Raw genomic sequence first — 26,556 nt, forward strand, 5'->3', positions numbered from 1 at the left:
TCCGAGAGTATCAGCCTCTCTTCACGTTTCACAGCCAGAAGGGCAATGTCAGCAGAAACAGCTGGATCCAGATCAAAGGCTTTCCACCAAAATGAGTTTTTAAAAAATAAATTTAGGGTACCCAATCTGTTGGTGTGAGACCCACACAAACACGGGGAGAAGGTGCAAACTCCACACAGACAGAGCCCTGAGGCTGGGATCGAACCCGGGTCCTCGGCGCTGTGAGGCAGCAGTGCTAACTACTGCACCACCATGCCGCCCTACCAAAATGAGTTTTGATTTTTTTTAAAAGGCAAATTATTGTGGATGCTGGAATCTGAATCCGACACAGAAAATGGCTGGAAAATAATTCCAGTCAGAATTATCCGTTTGAAAACTTGACAATCCGAGGGTATCAGCCTCTCTTCACGGTTCAGAGCCAGAATGGCAGGGCTGACAGCATCTGTGGAGAGGGAGAGAGAAGAGAACGAATGTTCCGAGACTGGATGACTCTTTGTCAAATGAGTTCTAAGGTGGTTATCCATCACCACCAACACAAGCCAACAAATTATATGGTGTACATTCTTTGAGGATTAAGCTCCTGGAATTTGGGTTATTTTCATCAAAGAAACACAAGCTACGAGGAGATAGGAAGATTTTTAAATGAGTGAAAACATCTTTTGTCCAGTTGCATTGATTAAAGTTAAGAGTATTAGGTAGTATCCCTTATCCCTTCTACCCCTGCTGCTTGAAAAATCCTCATTCACAAACACATGAAGGATTGATGCTGTAGGAAATATAAACAAGGTCCCTCCACCTTTTTTATAGCCTCTCTGGTTTATTTCTGAATATACAGATCAGATGTGAATTAACATCCTATTGCTCCGTATATCAGGGGTAAGAGTTTTGATAGAACAGTTGCTACTAGACGAAAGGGATAAATCAGCCAGGATTCTTGCTCCTGATTCTTTGCTCCTAGAAAATCCGTACATGTGGAATTTGCTTTACGGCTTTGGCTCTGTTGCCCCTTTCCCAAGTTCCAAGATCCTGACAACACTTATTGAGTAAACAGGTCCAGGAGACAGGAATAAATAGGAGGAACACAGCACAAATAAATGTAACAGCACCCGTCTAACAAGGCACAATGCTGTCCCTGGTCTCAGTAATCTTCCGTCAAATTTCCTTGCTGCCCTTTGTACATTATCTCAAATATCAGATATACCTAGAAGAGATAACAATGAATTATATGGCCTCAGGATGTAGCAAAGTGCTTCACCATAATTTTGAGGTACAGCCATTGCTGTAATGTAGGGAGCATGGCAGTCAATTTATACACAGTAAATTCCTACAAACCACTAAGAAGTAATGACCTGATATGCACGCCCTCAGTACTACACAGAAGCGTGAGCCTTGATTATGTGCTCAAGTTGCTAAAGTAAGGCTTGAAACCACCTTTTGACTTAGAGGTAAGAGCATTATCACTGCACAGCTGTCTCCTTATGGAGACATTTAATTTGTGGTGTTATCCCCACCCATCCAAGATGGGGAACAGAAGTGAGGGTGAGTTGTTATACAAGTGTAACAGTGTGCAGCAAGTCAGTGAATGAACTTGGTGAGATTAATTACCAATGTAATATATATTGAAATATGCTGGACAGCTGTCCTATATTAGATACTCCAGAATTGGCTAGCGTTCAAAAGTCTAAGACTAATTTTATTAGAAGATCTGATAGTTGGGGAGTGAAGAAGACTGGGTGTCACAATGGTTAGCATTGCTGCCTCACAGAACCAGGGACCCGAGTTCGATTCCAGCCTTGGGTGACTGTGGAGTTTGTACTTTCTCCCCACGTCTGCATGGGTTTCTTCTGGCTGCTCCGGTTTCCTCCCACAGTCCAAAGATGTGCAGGTTAGGTGAATTGGGAATGCTAAATTGCCCCTTAGTGTCCAGAGATGTGCAGGTTAAGTGGATTGGCCATGATCAATTCGCAGGGTCACAGGGATAGGGTGGGAGAAGTGGGCCTAGGTAGAGCGCTCTTTCAGTGGATCGGGGCAGACTCAATGGGCCGAATGGCTTCCTTCTGCACTGAAGGGATTCTATGGAACTTACATCTTACATATTGCCTTACATCACCTTAGACTGTCCCAGTAAGCATTTCACAGCTAATGAAATACTTTTCAAGCACCTCTTTAATATAGGGAAGAGGAAAGAGAAGAGAGGAAAGGTAAGACCAGGAGATCAGTGCTGGATGACCATCTGGTTTCTGGTGCACTCCCACACAGAGAGAGAATTAGAAGCAAAATTAGATTGCCTTACATTTTCCAAAGCTTACTAAACTCAATGGCTACTCAGAGCAGGAGGTAATTGGTAAGATGCAATTTATGCTGAGGAATTGCTGTGATAATTTGCAGTCATATCCGGTACTGTTTTAATATTCCAGGTACATCAGTCTGAGATTGTTGTCACTGATTCAAGCAGCGGCTGGTGGATGAAATTTTGGAGGTTGATGGGAAGAATTCAGAAGATCCCACTCCAAAATGTTTGGCCAGTAGAAAAAAACTGCAGTCTGTTTGATCTTTTGTCCACAAGGAAAGGTATGCCAGTTGAGATGGGCAAAGGGTGTGGTTTACGAGGACAGGGAGAAGGCCAGTCGCTTGCTGGCGGGACAGCTCCGCTGACAAGCGGCCTCCTGGGAGATTGTTCAGGTCCAGGATGGGGTGAGGGAGTTGGTGACTGCTTCGGAACAAGTGAATAGGGCATTTGCGGAGTTTTATAAGAGGTTGTATAGGTCGGAGTCCCTGGTGTATGAGTCAGATATGGAGGGGCTGGAATGTTCCACAGTGGAAGAGGAGGATAGGGCAGGGTTAGAGGAGCCAGTGGGGATTAAGGAGGTTTGGGTGGCAATAGGGAAAATGCAAACAGGTAAAACACCTGGGCCATATGGGTTCCTGGTGGAATTTTATAAGAAGTTTTCAGACTGGCATCGCTGTTGATGGGAGGTGTTTAAAGATGCAGTACCTAGGGTGGTATCTATTTTGCTTTTGTTGAAAAAAGATAAGGACCCAGTGGAGTGTGGGTCTTATCGGCCAATATACCATTAAATTAAAGATTCTTGACAAAGTGTTGCCGCTTAGACTGGAGTAGTGCCTCCTGCAAGTGGTTGCGGAGATTGTAAAGGGTAGGAAGTTGTTCTTGAAGGGGGTGGGGTAGAGCATAGGGTGTCCCTTTATGCTGGCGATCTTTTGTTGTATATCTCCAACCCAGTTCCCATGGTGGGGGATATAATGGGCTTGCTCAAGCAATTTGGAGCTTTTTCGGGATACAAATTGAATTTGGAGAAGGAGGAGTGCTTTTTGGTCTCCCCATCGAGGACAGGAGTTGGCTTGGGAGGGATTGCCGTTCCGTGTGTCGACTACTCATTTCAGCTATCTGGGGGTCCTGGTGGCTCGTGATTCGGCCCGGTTCCGTAAGTTGAATTTCACGAGCCTGGTGGATAGGGTCAAGGCGGCTCTGTTGAGGTGGGACAGCCTCCCCCTGTCATTGGCAGGCTGGGTACAGTCAGTAAGGATAAATGTTTTGCTGCGGTTTTTATTTTTGTTCCAGTGTTTACTGGTCTTTTTGCCAAAAGCATTTTTTATAGGGGTGGAATAGTTGATTTTGCCGTTTGTCTGGTCAGGTAAGGTAGCGAGGATTTGGAAGGCGGTGCTTCAGAGAGGGCGTAAGTCAGGGGATTTGGCTCTGCCGAATCTGATGCAGTATTATTAGACAGCGAATGCCGAGAGGGTGCGGGGTTGGTGTAGAGAGCCGGAGGCAATGTCGGTGAGAATGGAGGCAGGCTCATGTGGGGGTTGGGGTTGTGGCCACTGGCCACGGTGCCACTCCCATTTGCCCCAGGGAAATATTCAGGTAGTCCAGTGGTGGTGGCCACACTGAGGATATGGAAGCAATTTCAGCAGCATTTTACGTTAGGGACGAGGTTGAAGGTGATGCTGATTCGAGAGAATCATTTGTTTGAGCCGGTGAGATTGGATGCTAGGTTTTAGGGGCTAGGAGGAGCGGACAGTGGTGGAAATGTGGGACTTATTTCTGGAAGGGCGGTTTGCGAGCTTGGAGGAGTTAGCGGATAAGTCTGGTATTACACGGAGGGAGGCCTTTATGTATATGCAGGTGCAGGATTTTGCAAGTTAGGTATTTCCGACATTTCCGGGGGCACTGCACTCCGTTGTCGGAGGTGGTGTTGTTGGTGATGGGTTGGGGGTCATCTCAGAGATTTTGGAGCAGTATATGGCATCGTTGGATGGGGTTAAGGCCAAGTGGGAGAAGGAACTAGGGATGGTGCTGGAGGAGGGGTTGTGGTGTAAGGTGTTGCAGGGGGTGAACGCCTCAACCTCATGTTCGAGACCATGTTTAATACAATTAAAGGTGGTGCAAAGGGTGCATCTGACGAGGCCAAGGATGAGCCGGTTGTTTGAGGGGGTGGAGGACACTTGTGAGCGGTGTGGGAGAGGCCTGGCCAACCATGTCCATGTGTTCTGCTCCTGTCCGAAGTTGGAAAAGTTTTGGAGTTCATTCTTCAGCACCATGTTGGCGATCTTGCACTTGGAGCCCAGTGCCCTGGAGGCCATGTTTGGGGTATTGGAGCTGCAGGTGGGGCTGGATGTTTTAGCCTTTGCCTCGCTGACTGCTCACAGGCAGGACCTGTTGGAGTGGAGGTCAGTTTCTCCGCCCTGTGCCTCAGTGTGACTGGGGGAACTGATGGAGTTTTTGTATCTTGAGAAGGTTAAGTTCACTTTGAGGGGGGGTGATTGATGGGTTGGAGTCTGTTCAGTCTTCACTTTAAAGAGTTGGTCACCTTTAGCTGCCAAAGCCGGCAAAGGCGGGGGGGGGGGGGGTTTGGGAGGGGGTCTGGGATGGTGATGGGGGTTATTTCACGTGTCATATATGTATTGGTTGGTCGAGTGGGGAGGGGGGTTCTTCTTTATTCTTTTTGCTTGGTGTTTTGTTTTATGTATAAAATAACCAAATGTTAAAAAACTGAATAAAAATATTTTTTTAAAAAGATTGACCTTGAATCATAACAATTTGCACAACAGCTAATGCAGAAAACTCATATCGATAAATACATTCATATTTAATTTTAGTTACCATTTCTTGTATTAATAGGCGAGTCAGTTGTTCACAGACCAACGCAGGGTCATCAGGAAAACATTCAGGAATGTTCCCTGGAGTGCCGACAGTTCAGTACGTAATGAGGAAAGAAAAGGAAATGGATCTCAAAGGGCAAGTTACAGGGACTACACCATGAGAATATTCTAGTGTTGAGGCACAGATAGCAAGTGTAAGTTGTTTATCTTTTATTCCCATTTTCACTGGAGTGCAAATCCATGAGTCCATTGGCCGGGAATTTCCTTCCTGGACATAGGGTGGGAAAAGCTGTGTTGAATCCGCCGACTGCAATTGTGGCTCTCTCCGCCATTTAGTCTGGACTTAGGTAAAAAAAAAAAATTCATGTAAAAGGTATTGTGATGCATCACTGCCAGTGCCCTGGCAGTGCCCGGGCATGCATGCCCCCCGCCCCGCCATGAGCATTGCACTCACCTGAGCTCCCCTGGGAGGTCTGCTCACCAGGTGCACATCTTAGGAGACCAGTCGCGCTTCATGCTGTTCTGCTGTCACATCACCATTGATTTTTTGATGGGGTTAGGTTTGATTTTGGCATACGGGCCTGATAATCACGTCACACATTCACGCCAATATAAAATGACTTTGCATTACTTGTGATATTTTCCGCTCCCGTCGCCATACCTGCCCGCGCCAACAGGAGAAGAAAATTCCGGCCATTGTGTTGGATTTGCAACCCTGGTGTCAACCATCAGCTACCGCCAATTTATTGCACAGCAGCTGAACTGGATTCAAAGCCAGAACTCAGATGTATTAGTGCAGCCTTTGAGCTGCAGACCACAATCAGCAAGAGCTCATAAGCTGCGTGAGTATTCAGCATTGTGGACTCATGCCCTTGTGATGGGTGCAGTCCTCTCCTTGCTCACCGATTCCTCTGACCGACCAGAAGGACAATGTTCAGCAATTGTCAGATGTCTGGATCCCCTGAACAAACATGGGAAGGGGGGGGGGGCTGACAGTTCCGTTCATCTTTTCCAATGGCAGCCTTCCCAGATTGATACACCAGCTTTAAATCCATAGTAATCTGTGTCCATTGAGAGAGGAGGGATTTAGCTGATACCGAGTATCGGTAGGATTCCAATTCCCAAAACAGCAGTAAAAATCCTCTATATTAAAAAGGAAATTAACTTGGTCAATCACCTTGAAGTAGTGGCATGGCCAAAGACCCCAAAACCTTTATTTGGGGCTGGTTTCTCGAATCAACGTTGTACTGTCAGCACATTTTAGGTCTGGGCCAGCTCTTTTGAAGATAATTATCAACTTTTCAAACAAGATATTACTCAAGGGCCTAATATTGAGGAAGGTGAGCAAGGAAGATGGTCCACCCCGTACCTAAATGGATGATGTATTTTCCATTAGGTTCAATATCTGTACCCAAACCAACCAATCAGGTGACAGATGTTGGATAGTGACAAGAAACCAGAGGGGTAATACTGGAACCTCATACTCCCTATGGGGAACTGAGCTCATCAAGAGCTAGGATCTGAAAATGTAGGCTGCTTTGTGAGGCGATCATGGAGTTCTCTCTCTGAATAATCAGGGATGACAATTAATTCATTAACCCTTCAATTTACTGACGATTTTTAAAAAAATGTTTAAAGCTATTTAAACAGAGTTAGGGAGACCTGCTGTCAACAACAGTCGGTCCCAGTGCATCATTACTCTGGGAATAAAGTGCTGGAACGTCCATCCTCAAGAGTCCACTATCCTCGACATCAGAACATTGGACCACCATTCAATCAGCTGGCAGTTCGGGGAACAAATTATCTCTGCTTATTTTCTCAGGTAAGTCATGGGCAGGTATCTGTAGTTTGGCAAAAGAAAAGTTGAATTCCAAGTCATAAAGAAGCACCAACTTGTCAGTCGGTCGATTAGTATCGCGGATCACAGGGAGGTTCAGAGGCCAGACTATTCTTGAAGAAACAAAATCTAATGCATCGTTGGGACAATCCCCACTGCCGTGTTTCATCATGATTCGATCACACAAATTCATAGTGATTTACAACACAAAAGGAGGCCATTCAGTCCATCATATCCACGCTGATTCTCTACAGAACAACCCAATTAGTACCATTCCCCCCACTCGATCCCTGTAACTCTGCAAGTTTGCTTCTTTCAATAGCCCATCCAGTTTCCTTTTGAAATCCCTGATCGTCTCGGCTTTCATCATTCTCATAGGCATCGAGTTCTCTCTCCTCACATTCCCTCTTACCTCTTACCCAAAACCCTTTGCGCGATTTTCTCATACTGAGGCTGTGTTGATGCCGTCGGAAACGCCGTCGCGTTCCTCAACGGCGTCAACATGGCCTCAGGATCAGCAATTCTGGCCCCTACAGGGGGCCGCACGGCCCTGGAGCGACCTACGCCGCTCCAGCTGCTGATGCTGACGTCAACTGGGCGCCGCGGGGTCCGTGCATGCGCAGTGGCACCAGTGTCAATGGCACATGCGCAGTGGCTCCCTTCTCCGCGCCGATCCCGACGCAACATGGCGTTGGGCTAAAGGGGCCGGCGCGGAGGAAAGGAGGCCCCCAGCTCGTGAGGCTGGCCCGCCGATCGGTGGGCCCCGATCGCGGGCCAGGCCACAACGGAGGCGCCCCCCTCGGGGTCGATCCCCCCTCCCCCCCCCCACATGCCGCCCACGGACTCTTCCACGCCAAGGTCCCGCCGGCCGAGAGCAGGTTAGAACGTCGCCGGCGGGACTCGGGTTCTTTGCGACGACGGCCCGGCCCATCCCGGGCCGAGAATCGGCAGGGGGGCCGGCGCCACCCCGACGCTGGGATGCTCTGCGGAGAATCGCGTCCCGGCGTCGGGCTGGCGTGGCGCGCCTCGCACCGGTCGCGGGGATTCTCCGGCCCGGCCCCGGGCTGGGAGAATCCCGCCCCTTAAATCTGTGTTCCCTAGACCGTGTACCATCCAACAACTGAAGTGTACACCTTTTCATCAGGCGTGATATTCCGGCCGCGTTGCGCTCAAGAGAGAGCACAACACGACCAGAGAATGTTGGGAGAGGCTTCCAGCGAGCCCCCTGACAGCCTACGCGCCTCGCGAGATTCTCCGGAGTCCCACGAGACATCGGAACCCTGCTCCGAATGGACGGGACCGAATGACGCTTGCAGAATTAGGTCATAAGCCTACTTACGACCTACCCTACCCGGGATCCACTGGCCTCACTTGATTCTTCGGCTTCCCCAGAGATGCTGAAGCCGGGCACCGATCAGTGCTGGTCCAAACAAACGTGGACCAGGCGGAATGGCACCCGGGGGGGGTCTCCCGGGCCATCAGAGGTGGTCAGGGTTAAGTGTAGGATAGTGCCCTGGCCCCCCCCCCCCCACTGAATGCAGGCACCTTGGCACTGCCCAGCTAGCAGAAGTACTCCCAGGGTGACAATGCAAAGGTGCCCAAGTTCCAAGGTGGCACTGCCAAGGGCCAGCGGGAGAGGGGGGCCATGCCCATGAAATGAAGGTGGGGGGGTACAGGGCAAGTAAGTAGGGGCCTCTGGGAGGTTGGTGGGGGTGGGGGGGGGGTGATGGGTTGTGGTCCTAGAAGGGAGGGAGGTGCTGTAAGGGGGCTTGGGTGGGCCTGAAGGGAGGGGACACCATAGCGGGGTGTCCTCCCTTGGAGGGTGTGGGTAGTGTCCGTGTGTGTGGGGGTGACATTGACCATGGGTGGGGGATGGGGGGGGGGACTCACAAGCTCGCTTTGAGATCGGGGCATCTTTTCAAAATGGCGGCCAAACCTCGGAGCTCAGCTCCCCAGTGCTAAAAAAAAATTCGAAGTGTGGATTCAACCGGTGTGAAACTTCCCAGGGCCTAAAAAAGTGAGTGAGTGTCATTGGATAGCGTTGGGGAACTCATCAGCAGAGCCGGCGGGAAACTCCCTGAAAAACCCGGCACAAATTAGCTTAAGAGAGTTTGGGGGAGATTTGCGGCCATTGTCTATCTTATCTAACCCGGTTATGACCTTGTACACTCCCATCAGACTTTCCCTCAACCTCCTTTGCTCCCATAGAGAACAACCCAGCTTCTCCTTCCTAACCATATAGCTAATATTCCCCATCCCGGGTGGATCTTCTCTGAATCCTCTTAAGGAACTTCATAGCCTTCCTAAAATATGACCAGAAGTGGCTGAACAAGAACTTATTAGCTTTCCTGCTTTTGTACTCAATGCACCAATTTATGAAGCACAATTCCCATTACATTTGGCTAACCACTCAGCACCCTTTGAAATCTCAAAAACCTCTGAGTCAAGTACAGGGTTCAATAACTCATTGGATCAATTAGGTTTGGCCCCCAGTTGGATTAGATGCAGGAGAACCAAATCTGGCTAGATATGTCAAGTGTATTCAATCAGACATGGGTGAAATCTGACCACATACTGCCCTCAACATTTTAGGCTAAAAGCCATACGCAATTGCATTGAACTTCCCCATCATGACCACCCTTCCTGCACTATCCCCATAATCCCTTCATTTTGTTTGTATCCAAAAATCAATTGATCTGTAAGTCTTAACACTCAATGATTGAACGTCCACAGCTCACTGAGGTAGCAAATTCCAGAAATTCACACCCTTTAAATGAAGACATTTTTCCTCATCTCAGTCCGAAATGTTTGAGCATTTATTCTCAGACATAATTCTAAACTCTCCAGCCAGGGGCAACAGCCAGCACCAGTAAAAATACTCTCAGTGGGATCCAATACTGACCTAGGCAATGTGTATTACATCACTGGTTTAGGAAGGTACCTCGTCTTTATTCTTCTTCCTGTTTCAAAAAACTTAGCCCATGTTTGTGGCCCCATTTTCGCCATTCATTTTGGAGATCGCTGGTTCAAGGTTTTTCAGCACTGCCGCCTTCTCCCCTCAGTCAGGAATCTTTGCAGAACAATAAAGAGCTCAGGGGCCTGGCATTGTGAACATATACTGACAATGTTTTGCATTGTAACAAGTGCTGGGTCAAATGGACACGTTTTGCTCAAATCCCCTCTGTCTGGAAAGCTTGTGGGTACAATTCTCTGGTATCTTTATATTTGAGCCCACATGATGAGTGGCAGCAAGACATTCAACAGAAGGAAGGGATATTTCATAGTGGAACCCAGTCCTGCTCTCACCTCAGTTCCATACACAAACTCAGTTTCTGCCTTACCTTCTGGCTGATTTCTTTTGTTTCCTCACCTAAATGGGGTCAATTTGTTTTCCCAACTGACATCAGCTAACTGAGCAGAGAACAGAAATGGAGCCAAAGGCTTTCCGGTGTGTCTCAGAAGGAAAACAGACAATGTTTTTGAGAACTAAACCGTTGGGGATTGAATTTAAACTTAGCGGTTAACATTCAGCCAATGATCTCCTGATAACCTACCATAACCATCAAGGAAGTTCCACAGGAACTGTTGCTGCTATTTCTCTGGCCTTTCCCTGGATCTTCCACTTAAGTTATGGTAGACACTCACGCAGACTATCACGAAAACAGCTGGTGTGTGTTGTTGTATTTCAGCTCAATTCTAAAAGTTACTTCCTTACATTAAAAACAAACTTAGAAAGAAGAAAATCTAATGACAGTTCTACCTCAATACTGAAGTATCCTTTTGACTAATCCAGAAGCTCACAGATTCTCAGCATACAGTAAACACTTGGCTCATCCTGGTCAGTAACACTGCACCATGTATACACATTTACATTTGTAGAAGTTCAAAAGGAACAAAAATTAATCTTGTGTGGTAGAGCATAAACGGTGGTAGCAAATTGGCAGCGTGCTTACACTTGGCAAATTTTCCTTTCCATTTAAATCACAGAACATAAAAAGAGAGTCCAATTCACTGCCTCATGATTTATGTCACTGCCCAAGACCAATTTCAATCTCTACCTGTCCTGAGCCAGGCAATCTTTGGCCTTTTGAAGATAAGCATTTCACTTTTGATAGTACACTTCCCTCAATAAGCATTTGCAAATATTAAATAAGATGCAGTGTAAAATTGTTCTGGTTGGACATGGTCACAGCTGTGAGTTTCACAATTCTATTGTGTCGCTGCTAATACTCAGCTGGTCAATTTGTCTGCAGATCTTTATGAACTCAGCTTGTGTGGATGAATCCGGGGGATCGTTGTTGTCCATGGTCTCTGGAGAAGACAGAGCCCGATACTGCCTCGATAACTGGGGAATACCATGAAGGCTTGTTTGAGAGGAGTTCCTGAAAGATTTATGCTCAGAGCAAATGGTTGAGAAGGCCCACCGCTCAGGGCTGGAACAAAGCACTACTGAGGATCCAGCTTGTGATGCTCTGCAGACAGAGCTTGCAGAGTTGTCCTCCCATCTTTCCGAAGATAAAGTTTGCTTCTTGTTGAGCTTCTTAAAGGTGTTGGTGATACCCCTGCCAACTTCTGTTCTCTCCATCCCAGCACAAGACGACGTCCGATACAATCCTCTGTCGGCTGCGCTCTCCTTGAAGACTTCACTGCTGCTTGGCATAGACCTGTTCCCGCAGATGGACATATTGCTGGAACTGTGTAGTCTTGACCAATGGAAGAGACTTTCAGGAATGAGGGCCTCGCTGAAAAGAGCCTCATCTATACTGCGTCTTAGGTTAATAGGTGAAGGGGGTCTTAGGTCAACAGTGGAATCGCTGTCCATCTGTACACTAATGAAAGAGGAGGTCCTGGAAGATCCCCCTTGTTTTAAATGGAAGTCCAGAGTTTTTACTTCACTGCTCTCACTGTTGTGATAGATCAAGTTGATCTCCTCACCACTACTCAGTTGGTTGTCAGACATGGTGTAGAGGGGAAGGCATTCCGATTTATTTCGGACAATCGCACCACAGCTCAATGGCTTCTCCTGATGGGAGGATGACCATTGACAAGCATTTGAAAGTATAGGGGCTTTCATGGATGCATGAGCTGGAGAAAGGCAGAACATTTTGGTCCAGCGGTTACGGTTTGAAGATTTAGGAACACAAAACAACGGATAGATACCAATGAGAGACATAGTGAGGCACATTCCCACCTCACACAAGCTGGTGCCAAAATGGAAAATCCACCAAGGCCAAGGCTGGAAATCATGGTTTCCAGCCAAGCCCAGCCGGTATAGAATAGCATACAACTGCAAGGCAGCGCAGCTCAAGCCAAACGCTGCCGTCAAAATGGCGAACTTGGCCACTCTTCCCCAGTGCTCCGTGTCTCTGAAGGGCCCAGTGTTCAAAGTCTCCAAGGAAGGTTTTGAAGTCTTCAGGTTGTAGACCTGCCTGCCAACCATGTGGGTATGACAGTAAAATGTGAAATACAGGATCGACAAAATGGTCAACAAAACCACAAAGATACCATGTGACACGAAGAGGAGGAAGGGAGCTTGGTTCAGCAGAGTAATGACCAGAATTGTGCTCACGGTGAGGGTGAAGTGGAGAAAAACAATTGTGGTTAGCAAGCATGAACGCTGGAAATTTGATGCCATTGCTGGTGTCCCAGACCTCAGAGACAGAACCAAGATTATGACTCCAAAAGCGGAAGTAAGGCAAGGGAAGACCAAATCGTAGAGAAGTAAGGCAACAATTGTTGGTAATTTTTGCTGGAAACAGTATGCATCATAAAGGAAGACAAAAGTTCTTATTGAGCTCGTCAGGAAAAGTAATCCATTGAGGACCATGAAATAACCAAGACCTGGTGGAGATCTGAAGGGAAGACAGAGAATACCGAGTGCAGATATGACTGTCACCAGGCCAAAGAGTGACCCCAGTCCATAAACGTGGAGGTCCCAAGCCAGCCCCCATTCAGCCATTGCAGTGTTCCAATCTGTGTGAAGGATCACAAACAATGGAGGGACATGTAGGAAGTGAGGGTTGAAAGATGTGCCTTGTGTTCCTTCAGTATCAGGATAAATGGAGTTCCAGTCGTTATCTGAACTACTGTATCGATTCTGGTTCCCATTGGACACAGTAGATGCCAGGGTGGGGTGTAGACCAGAAGAACTTGCATCTCCAAAGCTGGGATCTAGACAAGAGAGAGGGAAAAGCTATAACGCAGGAATACAACAGCTGAAACACACGCATCACAATATTCAACCCATTAACAATACACTTAAAATAATACAATCATGCAATTTACTTCCATTGTACAGAATTTGAAGGACTAAATCATTGCAATCGTTCCCATTGTAAAAATCTCCTTTGTCTCGGAGTGCCCACTCAATAAGTATAATTCTACTATAATTCTTATTTCTTAAGTTTTGAATTAAAAAAATACTGCAGAGGCTGGAATCTGAAACAAGAACAGAGGTTGTTTGAAAAACCATCCATGAGGAGAGAAACAGAGTTAACATTTTGAGTCCTGAGACTCTTCAGCAAAACTGGAAAGAGGGTGAATATGTTAGAGCTGTAGAAACTGCAACAAAATTCAGCAACTTTAAGAACAAAAGACAGATGGTCTGGTGTGAGATGGGGTTTGCATTGAAGCAATACATGTATGGGATAATTAAAACAAGGTGAGATTTGGGGGACTTAAGATGGAGGAGAAAGGTCAAATTCTAAAATTGCCAAACTCAACATCGAGTCCTGAGGGCTGCAATGTGCCCAACTGGATGGGCTTCACTGGGGCATTGCAGCAGGCCAAGGACAGGCATCTGAGCATGTGAGCAAGGTGCTGAGATACAATGACACGCAACAACGAGGGTGGGGCCACTTAACCTATCTACACATGTTTGTAAACCCTCTACCTCCTCTTGGCAAATTTAGCTCAAATTAGAGTTGCCAACTCTGGTTCTCCCTCCAACTGCCCTACTCCCACACTCCTATTGATCACCCAACATTTCGATAGGTGACGTGCACCACCTTCCATGCTAATTAGGAAGCGATTAGAGACCTCATTGGATGATTGTTGACCGACTGCCAAAGAGCCTTTCTTCCCTCAGGTCTGATATTTTTATAACTTATAAACAAAACTGTACAAATTATTTTTTTAAATAGCCTTTTATTTCTCAAATGGCATTTTTGCTTTTGCTCACAACAGTTTCCTGGGGATTGGATTTTAATTCCTGGAGATTCCAGGGCAAACCTGGAGGGTTGGAAGCTCTACCTCAAATACAGGCCTCAGAAATTAAAAAGGACAATGCACTATCTCTATTCATGTCCTTTCCAATTTTTCAACTGCTCTGTACATGGGAAAGCACAGTAAGAAAGAATTTGCATTTATCTTGTGCTCCATCATTTCCTGAGGACATCCCAAAATATTTTCACAACTAAGATCTCATTTGTGAAGCACAACCATTATTTTGGAGACAAATGCGGGAGCCAATTTGCACACAGCAAACTCCTCCAAACCATGCGACCAATTAATCTGTTTATGACTGAGGGACTAAAGTTGGATACAATCCCTGCACTTCTTCAAATAATACTGTGGAACTTTTAAATCCACCTGAATATACAAACTGGGCCTCTGCTTAAAGTCAGCACACTCAACAATCCCTCATTCCCTCAGTATTACACTAAATTGTCCACCGAGATCAAAACGCAAACCCTGGAGCTGGCTTCAAACCCTCGGCCTCCGAGACAAGACTTGGTGACTAAGCCTGACAACTAATGGCTGTATTCAAACAGTAATCTTACCCCACCTCACTTATTCTTACCTTTCTCTTACAACCTTTTAAAAAGCCAAGCACTATTCCTCGTCATCACCTAATCGCCATCTCATGATTGATGCCCCCTCCCCTGCTAGTCTTTTGAACCTTGCTGGTCTTCTGGACTATGACCCTTGGCCATTCGCCTGGGTTTGTTAATTAAAAAGAGCACTTACTGAAAGTCAACAGACTCCCGCCCAGTGGAGTCCGTGATATCCCAGTTTGCTGTGACCATTCAAAGTTGCACTGAGCACAACCCTCCAATAATTCTATCCATGCTCGTTAATCATTTCAGCATCAACATGCTACAGTGTAATACAGGTTGTATTTCACTCAGCTTCAAACACAATGTACTGGGTGTTTGTATACTCATTCTAACATCCATCAACCTAGCTCTGAACCTCAGGTCTGTTTGATTGAGATTATTGATAGTTACAGAAAGAACTTTTCATTATTACTCTCAGGAGAGACGAATTGTCAATGAATTCACTTTATCTAAAGACAGAACCTTCATAACATCAGTCAGCCAATGTAGATATCGCTAATAAGGGAGCAGGTTAGATGTGGAAAAAAACAATCAAAATGCTGAATGACTTGAGTGTGGGAGCGTCGAAGTTTAGGAGCCGAGAGAGAGAGAGAGAATAAGAACCATCACAGAGAAAAAAGACAGAAGAAAAATAAGGTTGTACACACAGATAGAGAACAGACAACTGGAGTGCACACACACCACACAGAGGAAACGGAAAAGGGAGTGAACCGTGTATCAAACACATGTGGAGCAATCTCATATTCACAGATCCAGAGCAACAATCTCAGACACACATGGAGAGATAGGAAGAGAAAGACTAAGGCAAGGGGCAGGACGATGGCGCAATGGTTAACACTCTATTTTAAAAAAATGTATTTTATTCCCAATGTACATAAAAGGTTACAATTCGGGGAACAAACTCTCCAACACACAACTATAGAGTTTTAACAAATTTTTCCCTGCATCATCGTCTCCGACAGCTCCCCTTTCTCCAAAGCCTCACTAAACGCCCTCAAGAGATGTGGTGCCAGGTCTGTCACAAACTCCTTATAGAATTCCGCCAGGTAACCATCGGGCTCCAGGGCCATCCCCGACATCATACCCCTTATACTATCCAATACATCCCTCAGCCCCAAGGGCTCCTCTAGCACCTGCCTCTTCTCTTCCTCCAGCTGTAGAAACTCCAGTTCATCTAAGAACCGTCCCATGTCCCCCTCTTCACCCCCCGGGTCCACCCTGTAAAGCTCCTTATAATAACCCTAAACACCTTGTTTATCTTCCCAGCTCCAACACCACATCCCCTGCCCCAGACTGTATCCTCAATTTATCCCTGGACAGCCTGCCTCCTTAGCTGATGCACTAACATTCGACCCACCTTCTCCCGTATTCTACTGCACCCACCTTGCTCTACGCAGCTGCCCTACCGCCCTCCCCGTTGTCAACCTATCAAATTGCCCCTGTAATATTTTCCTCCTCGCTAATCCCTCAATGCGGGCGCCCTCAAGTACTCCCTATCTACCTCCACTATCTTGTTCATTAGCCATTCATATTCCTCCCTCCTTTGCCCTATCTGCATGTGCTTTGAATGAGATAATCTCCCCTCGGCCACCGCTTTGAGCGCTTCCCAAAATGTGGCCACCTACACCTCCCCGTTTTGGTTCAATTCTACATAATATTTAATCACAGCCCGCACTTTATGCAAAACCCTCTATCTGCCAACAACCCTGAATTGAGCCTCCACCCTGGCCTCTCGGTCCCGATCTAAGCGGAATCTCCAGCCAGAGGGGTGCATGGTCCGAAATTACTATCCCCCCATATTCTGCTCCCTCCAAAAGCTCTCTGTTGATTCTTGAATACATGTGAGAAAACAGAATACTCCCTTCCCCTTGGGCTTTTGAAGCGCCACTGATCCACCATATCCATCTTTTCCATAAACCCCCCCAGCTCCTTTGCCATTCATATTCTACCCATTGACCTGGGTCTCGACCTATCTACCCTTGGCTCTTGGACAAATTAAAATTTCCTCCTACAAATCAACTGGTGCATGGCCAAGTCCGGGATCGCTGCCAGCAACCCCCTCATAAAACGTACATCGTCCTGATTTAGTGCATACACATTCACCAATAACACCGGGGTCCCTTCTAATACCCCCCTCACCATCACGTATCTCCCACTCGGGTCCCTCAATTCCTTTGCGCTCACAAACCCCATTTTCTTACTCATCAAAATTGCCAACCCCGCGACTTTGAATCAAACCCCGAATGGAAAACCTGACCTACCCAACCCTTCCTCAGCCTAACCTGGTCCTTCATGCGGAGGTGTGTCTCTTGCAGAAAGACCACCTCTGCTTTTAGACTCCTTAGGTGCGCAAAGACCAGAGATCTCTTCACTGGTCCATTAAGCCCTCGCACGTTCCATATTATCAGCCGTACCGGGTGCTTAGGTCTCCATTCCCCCCTACCATCCACATCCTCACCTTTCAGCTCTACCCTTATTAAGGTACTTGGCCCTTCCAAGATGGCCCCTTTCTCTGCCCCTGACCATGTTTCTTCTCCAACCTCACCTCATCCCCACACCGCCTTGGCCCTGTTGAACCCCGCACGTCATTTTGCCAGCTCAACTCCAATGTCCTGGTATATTCGGACCTTGTTCCCCTTCCATTCGCAGTTGCATTTATCCCTGACCCACTGCAGAATCTTCTTCCCCACAAACTTGTGGAGCCTCACAATCACCGCCCTTAACGGCGCCCCTGCTCTAGGCTTCTGCCTCAGAGATCTATGTGCTCTCCACCTCAGGGGCCTTGTCCAGCAACGCCGCCACCACCAGCATCTTTGAAGCGTACCTCGTGGCATTCGTACCTTCCACTCCTTTGGGTAGGCCCACTATCCGCAGATTCTGTCTTCTCGACCTATTTTCTTGCTCCTCCACCTTTGCTCTCAACGTCTTGCAAAGGTCTCCCAAGAGCCCCACCTCTGCCTCCAATGCCACCACCCAATTGCTGTGGTCTGATATCACCCTTGCCATCTCTCAGATCTGCGACCCCTGTGCCTCCAAGCATTTCTCCACCCTCTCCATCGATGCCTTGAAGGGAGCCGCAGCCCCTTTGATCAATCCTCCTGCATCTCCTTCCTCTGCTGGCGGATCTCTTCCTTGATGAAGACCATCAAGTGTTCCATCTGGGGCTTTGCTACTTGCACTCGCCCTTTCCTCTCCGTCATCTTTCTGCCGGATTTGATAACCATCAGACATATCACTCCCATGGGGAACTTCTTCTCCTACCTTCAGTTACACTTTTCTGTCAAAGTTGCACCTGTTTTCAGGTAAAAAGAGCTCTTTCCTACGCCTTCAAGCTGGAGCTGCCCTGTGTGCGACCACTCACACCATGGCCATCACCGGAAGTCGTGGTTAGCACTGCTGCCTCACGGCGCCGGGGACCCGGGTTCGATCCCGGCCCTGAGTCACTGTCTGTGTGGAGTTTGCACATTCTCCCTGTGTCTGCATGGATCTCACCCCCAGAACCCAGGGTAGGTAGACTACCAGTGCAATAATTGCCCCTTCATTTGGAAAAAAAGAATTGGGTACTTTGAATTTTTAATTTAAAAAAAAAAAGAGAAAGACTAGGTCCAGAATCTTCTGTTCCCACAGGAGATGAGGAAGGAGGTGGGTGTGGCTCAGAACTTGGCAGGTTGGCGACGGAACCAATAATTGCACCTTCCCGTTTCCACTTGAAATAAGTCCTGGAAAATAAAGCACCTTCCATTGGAACCCCTTAATTGGCCAATTAACAACCTCTTAAGAGCCACTTTCCACCTTTACTGCAATCTTCCCAGCTCCAGACGGATCAGCCAACATAAGGTTTGTACGACTGTGTGTGCTGCATGTCAGCTGGGGGTGTAGGAGGAGTCCCTCGATCTGGTATTGGGCATGGGACAGGGGGGAGGCCGCTGACATCCAGCCCTTGCTGCTGACCCTCACAGTCCCCCCCCCCCCCCCCCCCACCATTGCCACGACCTTTACCCCTTACCCCACAAGACCCACTCCAACAGCGCACATTTTTCCTGGGTTGCTCCAAGATCTTGGGACTCTGGGGGCTGTTTTGTCAACAGCCAAAGCCTCCTGTATGGTGCTGCTGAGTGCAAGAGCTGCCAGCCTCTAATTGGCCGACAGCTCTCAGCGAGCGGGATGTCATCAGCGAGCAAGACATCCAGCAAGAACGGAAGATTCGACCCTGCCTGTCAGGTCATTGACATACATCAAAAAAGCAGTGGTCCTAATGAACTCTACTGTATACTTCCTTCCAGTTTGAAAAACAACCCTTCACTATTCCTCTCTATACTTTCTGCATCTCACTCTCTGAAGATCCAGATGAAAAACATGAGGAAGAGGCCTACCCCACCAACTGCTTCCTGTTATCCAATACCACGGACAGGTTCCCAATACCCAGAAACTTCCTGGCGATGGAAGATGGATGTGGGGAAGGGAAGGGAGGCTCCATTCTCACCCTCTGAATCAAAAGGTCTCTCACTAAAAATACATTTTTAAAGAACTGCTGCTGAAATTGACTAGGAGACAGAAGGAAACTAAAATAAAAACAGGAACTGCAATAAAACGTATGCAGGAAATGGTGAAACTGTTAATTATCCTTCTTATTAAGAAAGGAACATTCTAAATTTAAATAGTATGGGTAACTCCCAGTACAGACACAAACAAAACTCCACACGTGATTAGTCAGCTACTGTGCAGCTTCCCCAGAAGAACAATTATTTTTAAAACATTAATTTATAAATAGAATAATTGAAAACAAAGGCAAGGAAGTGAGAGTATACCTTTATAAAACACTGCTTAGGCTTCAGCTGGAGTGGTGAGTTCAATGTGGGGCACCACACTTTAAGAAGCATGTCAAAGCCTTGCAAGAGCACAGAGGAGGTTTATTAAAATGGTATCAGGAATACGGGAATTCAGTTACATGGAGAGACTGGAGAAGCTATGATTGTTCTCCTTGAGTAGAGAAAAAAAAGGGATTCAAAGTTATGAGAGACTTTGAAAAAAAGAAGGAAAACATGTTTCCATTTGCAGGAGGATCGATAGACGGGGGACATAGATTTATGATAATTGGCAAAAAGGGTAGCACGGTGGTGCAGTGGTTAGCACTGCTGCCTCATGGCACCGAGGACCCGGGTTTGATCCCGGCCCCGGGTCACTGTCCGTGTGGAGTTTGCACATTCTCCCCGTGTCTGTGCGGGTTTCATCCCCAAAGATGTGCAGGTTAGGTGGATTAGCCACACTAAATTGCCCCTTAATTGGAAAAAAAACTAAAACTGGTTACTCAAAATTTATTTTAAAAAAAAGATAATTCTCAAAAGAATTATAATTTTTTTTTTTTTAAAACGCAGCGTGTTGGCGTGATCTGGAATGCACTGCCTTACAGGGTGATTGAAGCAGATTCAATAATAACTTTCAAAAGCCGGCAGGATATACCTGAAAAGAAATTGCAGGACAGATCATCGGAGTGAGACAAATAGCTCCTCTTCCAAGGAGCTTCTAAAGGCACGATGGGTTGAATGGCCTCCTTTGTACAATTAGTACAATAATTCCACCAATGATAGTTACTGGTTTCAAAGTCACCTACAAGCTCTCCTCACAATGAGGTGATAATTGCAGTCTTGCTTCCTTCGTCAAACCCCAGCCCCACTATTGATGGGAGAGCTAGTTAATAATATTCATTGCTGTTTTCTGGTAAATGAGGGTCAGAGTGGATCTCCATTGGCGAGGTCTTAACAGAAAGCAGTATGAGCGAAACTCCTCCCTGACCCACTTTGACTTTGAATAGTTTAATATGGACAATACCTCTGCAAAATGAATGGTAGTAAGAATCCAGAAAGGCATAGAATGGACGGCTTAATCAATACTGCCCATTTTAGACTCTTCCACAAAGTCAAAATAACCAGGACAGAGACATCAATTCTATGGAGAGTGCTACACAGTCCAGGCTGGATGACCTTGCCCCCTAATCCTGGCAGTGGGCATAAGACCATAAGACTGAGGGACAGAAATAGGCCATTCCGCCCATCAAGTCTGCTCCACCATTTACTGAGATTATGACTGATCTGATATGATAATCCTCAACTCCACTTTTCTGCTTTATCCCCATAATCCTGGATTCCCTTACTGATTATAAATCTGTTTATCTCAACCTTGAGCATACTTTACAATCCAGCTTCTACAGCCCTCTGGCCACATGTGGCAAACTGGGAAACCAGATGTGGTTAACTGCATTTCTGATCAGGGAACAAAAATTAATAATAGAACCGCCATCGGAACCAGAATTCATATTCAGGCAGTGTGTGCTTGTGAACATTTAATCTTTTCATTCGTTGTTAAAATGGTAACATGAAAAGCAGAACTTGTCTCATAGATTGTTGCAAGTGCTTTATTTACTGTTTGCTTAGCAAATATACACATGTGAAGGATTATGTGCAAGACATTTTCTACTAGAATGAGTGCAAGGGGCTAAACAATGTTGATTGTGTCAGCAGTTTCTACTGGACAGCAGTGTTTTAACAGAGCACTGCGTAGCTTCATCCAAAATCCCCTGGACATTGTTAAACCCTGTCAACTGTGAAGCTCAATGTGAATGATTGAGAGGGATTTGTGGCTTTTCAGAATTGCACAGACTCAGCCAAATCCCTTCTTTCACTCGATGGGAGATGGGTCCTATGTTTACAATGCATAATTTCCAAGTGACTGAGCGGAGAAACATTCTGAGCAGAAAGTGTTGCACTGTAGCCAATACATAGCGGAGAGACTCAGTATGACTGCTTGAGGATTGCTCCTTTTACTGTTAAAAAGCTGAGGCGCACAGAGGTTCCGCATGAACCAGCTGTTTGATAAAAGGCTTACATGTGAGGACAGGATCTCTTGCCCTCTCACTTCAGGAGCTCAATGTTACACTAATTCCAAGCATTTGCCTGCATTTCCTTCACTGGAGTGTGAGGTCACAATGGAAGTAGAATTATCCCAGCATGCACAGCAGTAATGAAAGTTCCCTATTAAAACTTGCGGGGGCCCGCATGTCTTCGCCAGAAATGGCCCAATTCCAATGCATTGCCTTAGCTTCCTCATGCAAGAGCAAATACAAGAAGGAACATTCATAATAGTGGCACAAGGAAGTAATGAGAAAGGCTGAAGGAGAAAGAGAGGAAAATAATTGAGCCACACTACAGGATAGATCAAATAGGGAGGGTAATTTATCCAATTTTGAGATATCTCTAGATGAAGATACTGTTCTGAATTCATCCATCTAGGTAGCTCCTCAACATGCGATTTCAGTGTCCAATTGTTTCTTAAAGGTTTATATGTTTTGCTTTGACGACTCTCTCTATAGACATTCCATTCCCGATGAGTTTGTTCAACAACTTGTACTTATACAGCTCTGTTAACATAGTAATAACATCAAATGCACTTCACAGGAGCATAATCAATCAAAATTTAATAATGAGCCGCATAAAGAGATAGTTGTTTCAGAGACTTGAACACATAATCTAGGCTGGCACTCCCAGTGCATTACTAAAGCAGTACATTGTCTCTCAGCCAGGGTGTTAAATTGAGGTTAATGTCTGCCCTCTCAGTTGGATATAAAAGATACCACAGATAAGTGCGTGATGGAGAAAGGAATAGAAAGAATGTTGAGAGGGTGAAATTAATGAAATAAGGTTCAGGAGGCTTATGTGGTGCGTAAACAAGTACAGAGACCAGTGCGGACAAATGACCCATTTCTGTGCTGTTAACCTCTGTATAAACCTATTTAGGAAGAGTAGGGGAATTCTCTCCTATGTCCTGGCCAACATTTACCCCTCAGCCAAAAGAAATCACCAAAAACAGACAATCTGCTCATTTAACTCATTGCTGTTTGTGGGGTTTAAAAAAAATAAATTTAGAGTACCCAATTCATTTTTTCCAATTAAGGGGCAATTTAGTGTGGCCAATCCACCTACCCTGCACATCTTTGGGTTGTGGGGACGAAGCTCACGCAAACACGGGGAGAATGTGCAAACTCCTGGTTTATAGACAGTGACCCAGAGCCGGGATCGAACCTGGGACCTCGGCACCGTGAGGCAGCAGTGCTAACCACTGCGCCACCGTGCTGCCCGGTTTGTGGGATCTTGCTGTGCACAAACCGACTGCCACGTTTCCCATATGACAACAGTGAATACACTTCCAACATACTTGGCTGTTTTGGGATGTCCAGGGGTTCGGAAAGTCATTATATAAATGTACATATCTCTCTCTCTTTGAATTCCCTGCTGGAAGGGGACACAGATCAAAAGTTGAAGAACATAAGAAACTGGAGCAGAAGTAGACCCTTCAAGCCTGTTGCGCCATTCTGTATGATCATAGTTAATCTTCTGCCTCAACCCCACTTTATTGCCTGCTCTCCGATTCCCTGAAACCCTGAAAATCTGTCTGTCTCAGCCTGAAACATATTTAATGATTGAGCATCTGCAACTCTCTGGGGTAGAGAATTCCAAGGATTCACATCCCGCTGATTGAATAAACGTCCTCTCATCTCTGTCCTAACCGATTGATCCCTTATCCTGAGACTTGCCACATGTTCTAGATTGTCCAGCTGGAGGAAACAATCTCTCAGTGTTTACCCTGTCAAGCCCCTTCTGGACCTTGCATGTTTCAATGAGGTAATCTTTCATTCTTCTAAACTCGAGACAGTTCTAGGTCCAGTTTACTCAGCATCTCATCATAAAACAACCGTTTCATCCCAGGAACCGGTCTAGTCAGCATTTGCTCCACTGTCTCCAAGCCAACCATATCCTTCCTCAGATATGGAGATCAAACCTCCGCACAGTTCTCCAGGCCCTATACAATGGAAGTACAAGAATAAAGAAGGCTTGCCACAATTGAAGTCCAAAATGCCATTTGCCTTCCACCTGCATTTTAACTTTCAGCATGATAACCTTTTGCGTTCCTCGTTCAAATATATTCCCGTCTCTCTGAACATCAACATTTACAAGTTCCACCCCTTTAAAAAACATATATTCTGCCTTTCTATACTTACCGTCTGTTATAACCTGCCTACTTACCATTGGCTGGGGACTAATGACAATCCCACAATCCTGTGGGAGTATGAGCTTCCCCAATGAGGGGGGCGGAGAAACCATTAGTAAACTTCTAGTATAAATAAAGCTAGCCAGTTTAGGAACCAGCAGGAAGGAGTGTGCAGCAAGGGAAGTTGCTGCTGCTGTTATATATATATGTTATTGTAAATAAATGTTATTACTTTGTATCCTTAAAACTCGTGCTGGATTCTTCGTGGCCCTCACAAAACCGTCAAAGTGAATAATCTCACACTTCACTCATATTATACTCCACACACCACCCTGGTGCCCACTCATTTAACCTATTTGGATTACGGCCTCTTTGTGTCCTCCTCCCAGCTTACATTTCTAGCTAGCTTTGTACCCTCAGCAAAGCTGGATATATTACTGTCAGTCTCTTTGTCTGAGTCATTAATACAGACTGCAAGTGGCTGTTGTAATATCTGTCAGTAATGTCCAGTAAGGTACCGTGTGGGGGTGGGAGAAGGGGAAAACCTCCCCCAGAGATTTGCTCCTGTCATGGGGACAGTTGGTTGGCCCTAAGGAACTAACTCTCCAAGGATGGTGATAGACAACAGCACAATTTCACTGGAGGTGAAAGGAGACAGCGGGGTGGGAAATTGAGACCCAAACACATATCCATCTGCTCAATGACACATCGCAAAAGATCCTTTATTAGAGGCAGCAATGGGAATGGAGTGTGAAGCTTAAATGTTTTTTGTCTGGAATGCACTAGTATTCCAGAATTAGAAACAACTCGTATCTGAGCACCTTTTCATTATCGGGACATCCCAAAGCACTTTGTTATCAGTGAATTACTGTTGATCTGTACTTCTACTCAGCAGCCAATTTGCACACAGCAGGATGCCATAAATGAAAGATAAGTAAATAAGTTTAGCGTTTTCAGTGGCTGAGATTGGTCCAGTTCACAGACAGACACTCTGCTCTTCTTCAATTAAAACCCACAGCCTGCTGATCCAGAGGTGACTGGGCTGCCACGTAAAGCAGGATGACAAGCAAGAGATAATGACCACATCTGTATCTTTGCATCTTGTGTTGTTAGATTGACTTGTGCTGTCAGTTCAACCCATGATCTCAGACCAACCTGTGTGCTCTGCTTGCCAGGGAATAGCAGAGGTGGGAGTTATTAGGTTCCTGGCTGAGTCCCAATCTTCTAGGCTTCCCTTGTTGGTGTCCTGCTCGACTGTGGCAGCATAATTTTGTGTGGTTCCATTGGCACAGCATCATTGGAAAGAAAGAAATTTACATGGATCACAAATCATCAACATCCAAAGCTCAGTAATGGCTCCTCCCCCACATACTAATAGTATTTAACTAGTTCACAAATAGTTCCTAGAATCACAGAATTACAGCACAAGGAGTCCATTCAGCCCATTGTAGCTGAGGAATGGCATCTCTCCCAATATCTCGTTTTGGAGAAGCAACAACCATTTCTCTGGGACTTCTGCTTGGCATACGGACTAAGATTGAAGCAACAATGGCAATAGGTCTCAACAACAATCGAGAAGCTCCAACAGTTAAGGGTAGAGGAGCTTGTTTGATTAGTGCCCCTGCTACTAGGCTCCACATCCATCCCCTCCATCACTGGTGCACTGTGAGCTACAATGCAATGTCCCAGATGCACAGGAGCAACTCGCCAGGATTCCTTCGACAGCATCTCCCTCCCTTGCACCTTCTCTCATCAAGAAGGACGATGGTGTGAAAGCACCATCAACACCAAGCCCCGCTCCATGCCATATATTATGATTGGAAGTTTATCACCATTTCTTCATTGTCACTGTATTCTGGAATTTACTATCTAACATCATTGTGGCAGCACCTTCACCACACAGACTACAGCAGTTTAAGGAGGAGAATCACCAGCACCTTCTCAGGACACTTGGGTAAGTGCAATAAAAGCAATCTTGCCAGTGTCAATCCAAACCACAAACCTCGACCCTTACTGACTTCTCATGGGGCTCTTAATAAAACACTTTTTGGAAACCCCTACTGCATTCCCTTTGTCTTGATAATTAGTCATTTCCTCAAGGGATTCAATACAATTATTTAAACATGACCAATCCTTATTTGTCCCAGATTAACAGGTCTATAATTTCTTCATTGTTGACCAGTGCTATCTATTATGATGTTTCTGGTGCTGTTTATTTAACAGCGCAAGTGTTTCTAACAATTTAACTGTACCGCCGTTCTGCTTATTCAATTAGGCAAGATCACTGTAACCATACTTATAGATTTACTGTTTGTTGAGTGGGTTAAAGGTTGATTTACTGTTGAACTACACAATCACTGCTTCTTCAACAAGGGAAGGCTTACCCAGCGTATACCTAGTGTCAGCTGTGGCTCCATTGGTTTCACCACAGAGTTAAAAGGCCTCACTCCAGTGAACTGAGTGCAAAATCCAGGCTGACACTCCAAGTGCAGTATTGAGGGAATGCGCCAATGTATGAGGTGCTATCTTTCAGATGTGATTGTTAAATTGAGACCCCGGTTGCCTCTATTCAAAGAGCAGGGGAGTTCTCCCAGAGTCCTGGCGAATATTTAGCCTACAACCAACACTGCTAAAACAGATTATCTGGCCATTGTTTGCGGACCTTGATGAGTGAGAATTGACTACCATGCTCCTTACATTCACAAATGTGACTCCATC

General features: G+C 46.0%; 1 protein-coding gene across 1 annotated transcript in view; it reads right to left on the minus strand.

Annotated features, from left to right (window-relative positions):
• Positions 1–9,740: 9,740 nt before the first annotated feature.
• prrt4b (proline rich transmembrane protein 4b) overlaps positions 9,741–26,556 on the minus strand; it is a 29,733-nt gene continuing 12,917 nt past the window's right edge. The window contains exons 3-4 of the mRNA XM_072471183.1: positions 24,994–25,092; positions 9,741–13,129 (exon numbers count right to left, since the gene is read on the minus strand). Of these exons, the coding sequence (XP_072327284.1) occupies positions 11,160–13,129; positions 24,994–25,092 (2,069 nt within the window). The 3' untranslated portion in view covers positions 9,741–11,159. The remainder of the gene's footprint in view (positions 13,130–24,993; positions 25,093–26,556) is intronic.

Source organism: Scyliorhinus torazame, chromosome 13 (genome assembly GCF_047496885.1).
Source record: "Scyliorhinus torazame isolate Kashiwa2021f chromosome 13, sScyTor2.1, whole genome shotgun sequence".
In the NCBI taxonomy this organism is placed as follows: Eukaryota; Metazoa; Chordata; class Chondrichthyes; order Carcharhiniformes; family Scyliorhinidae; genus Scyliorhinus; species Scyliorhinus torazame.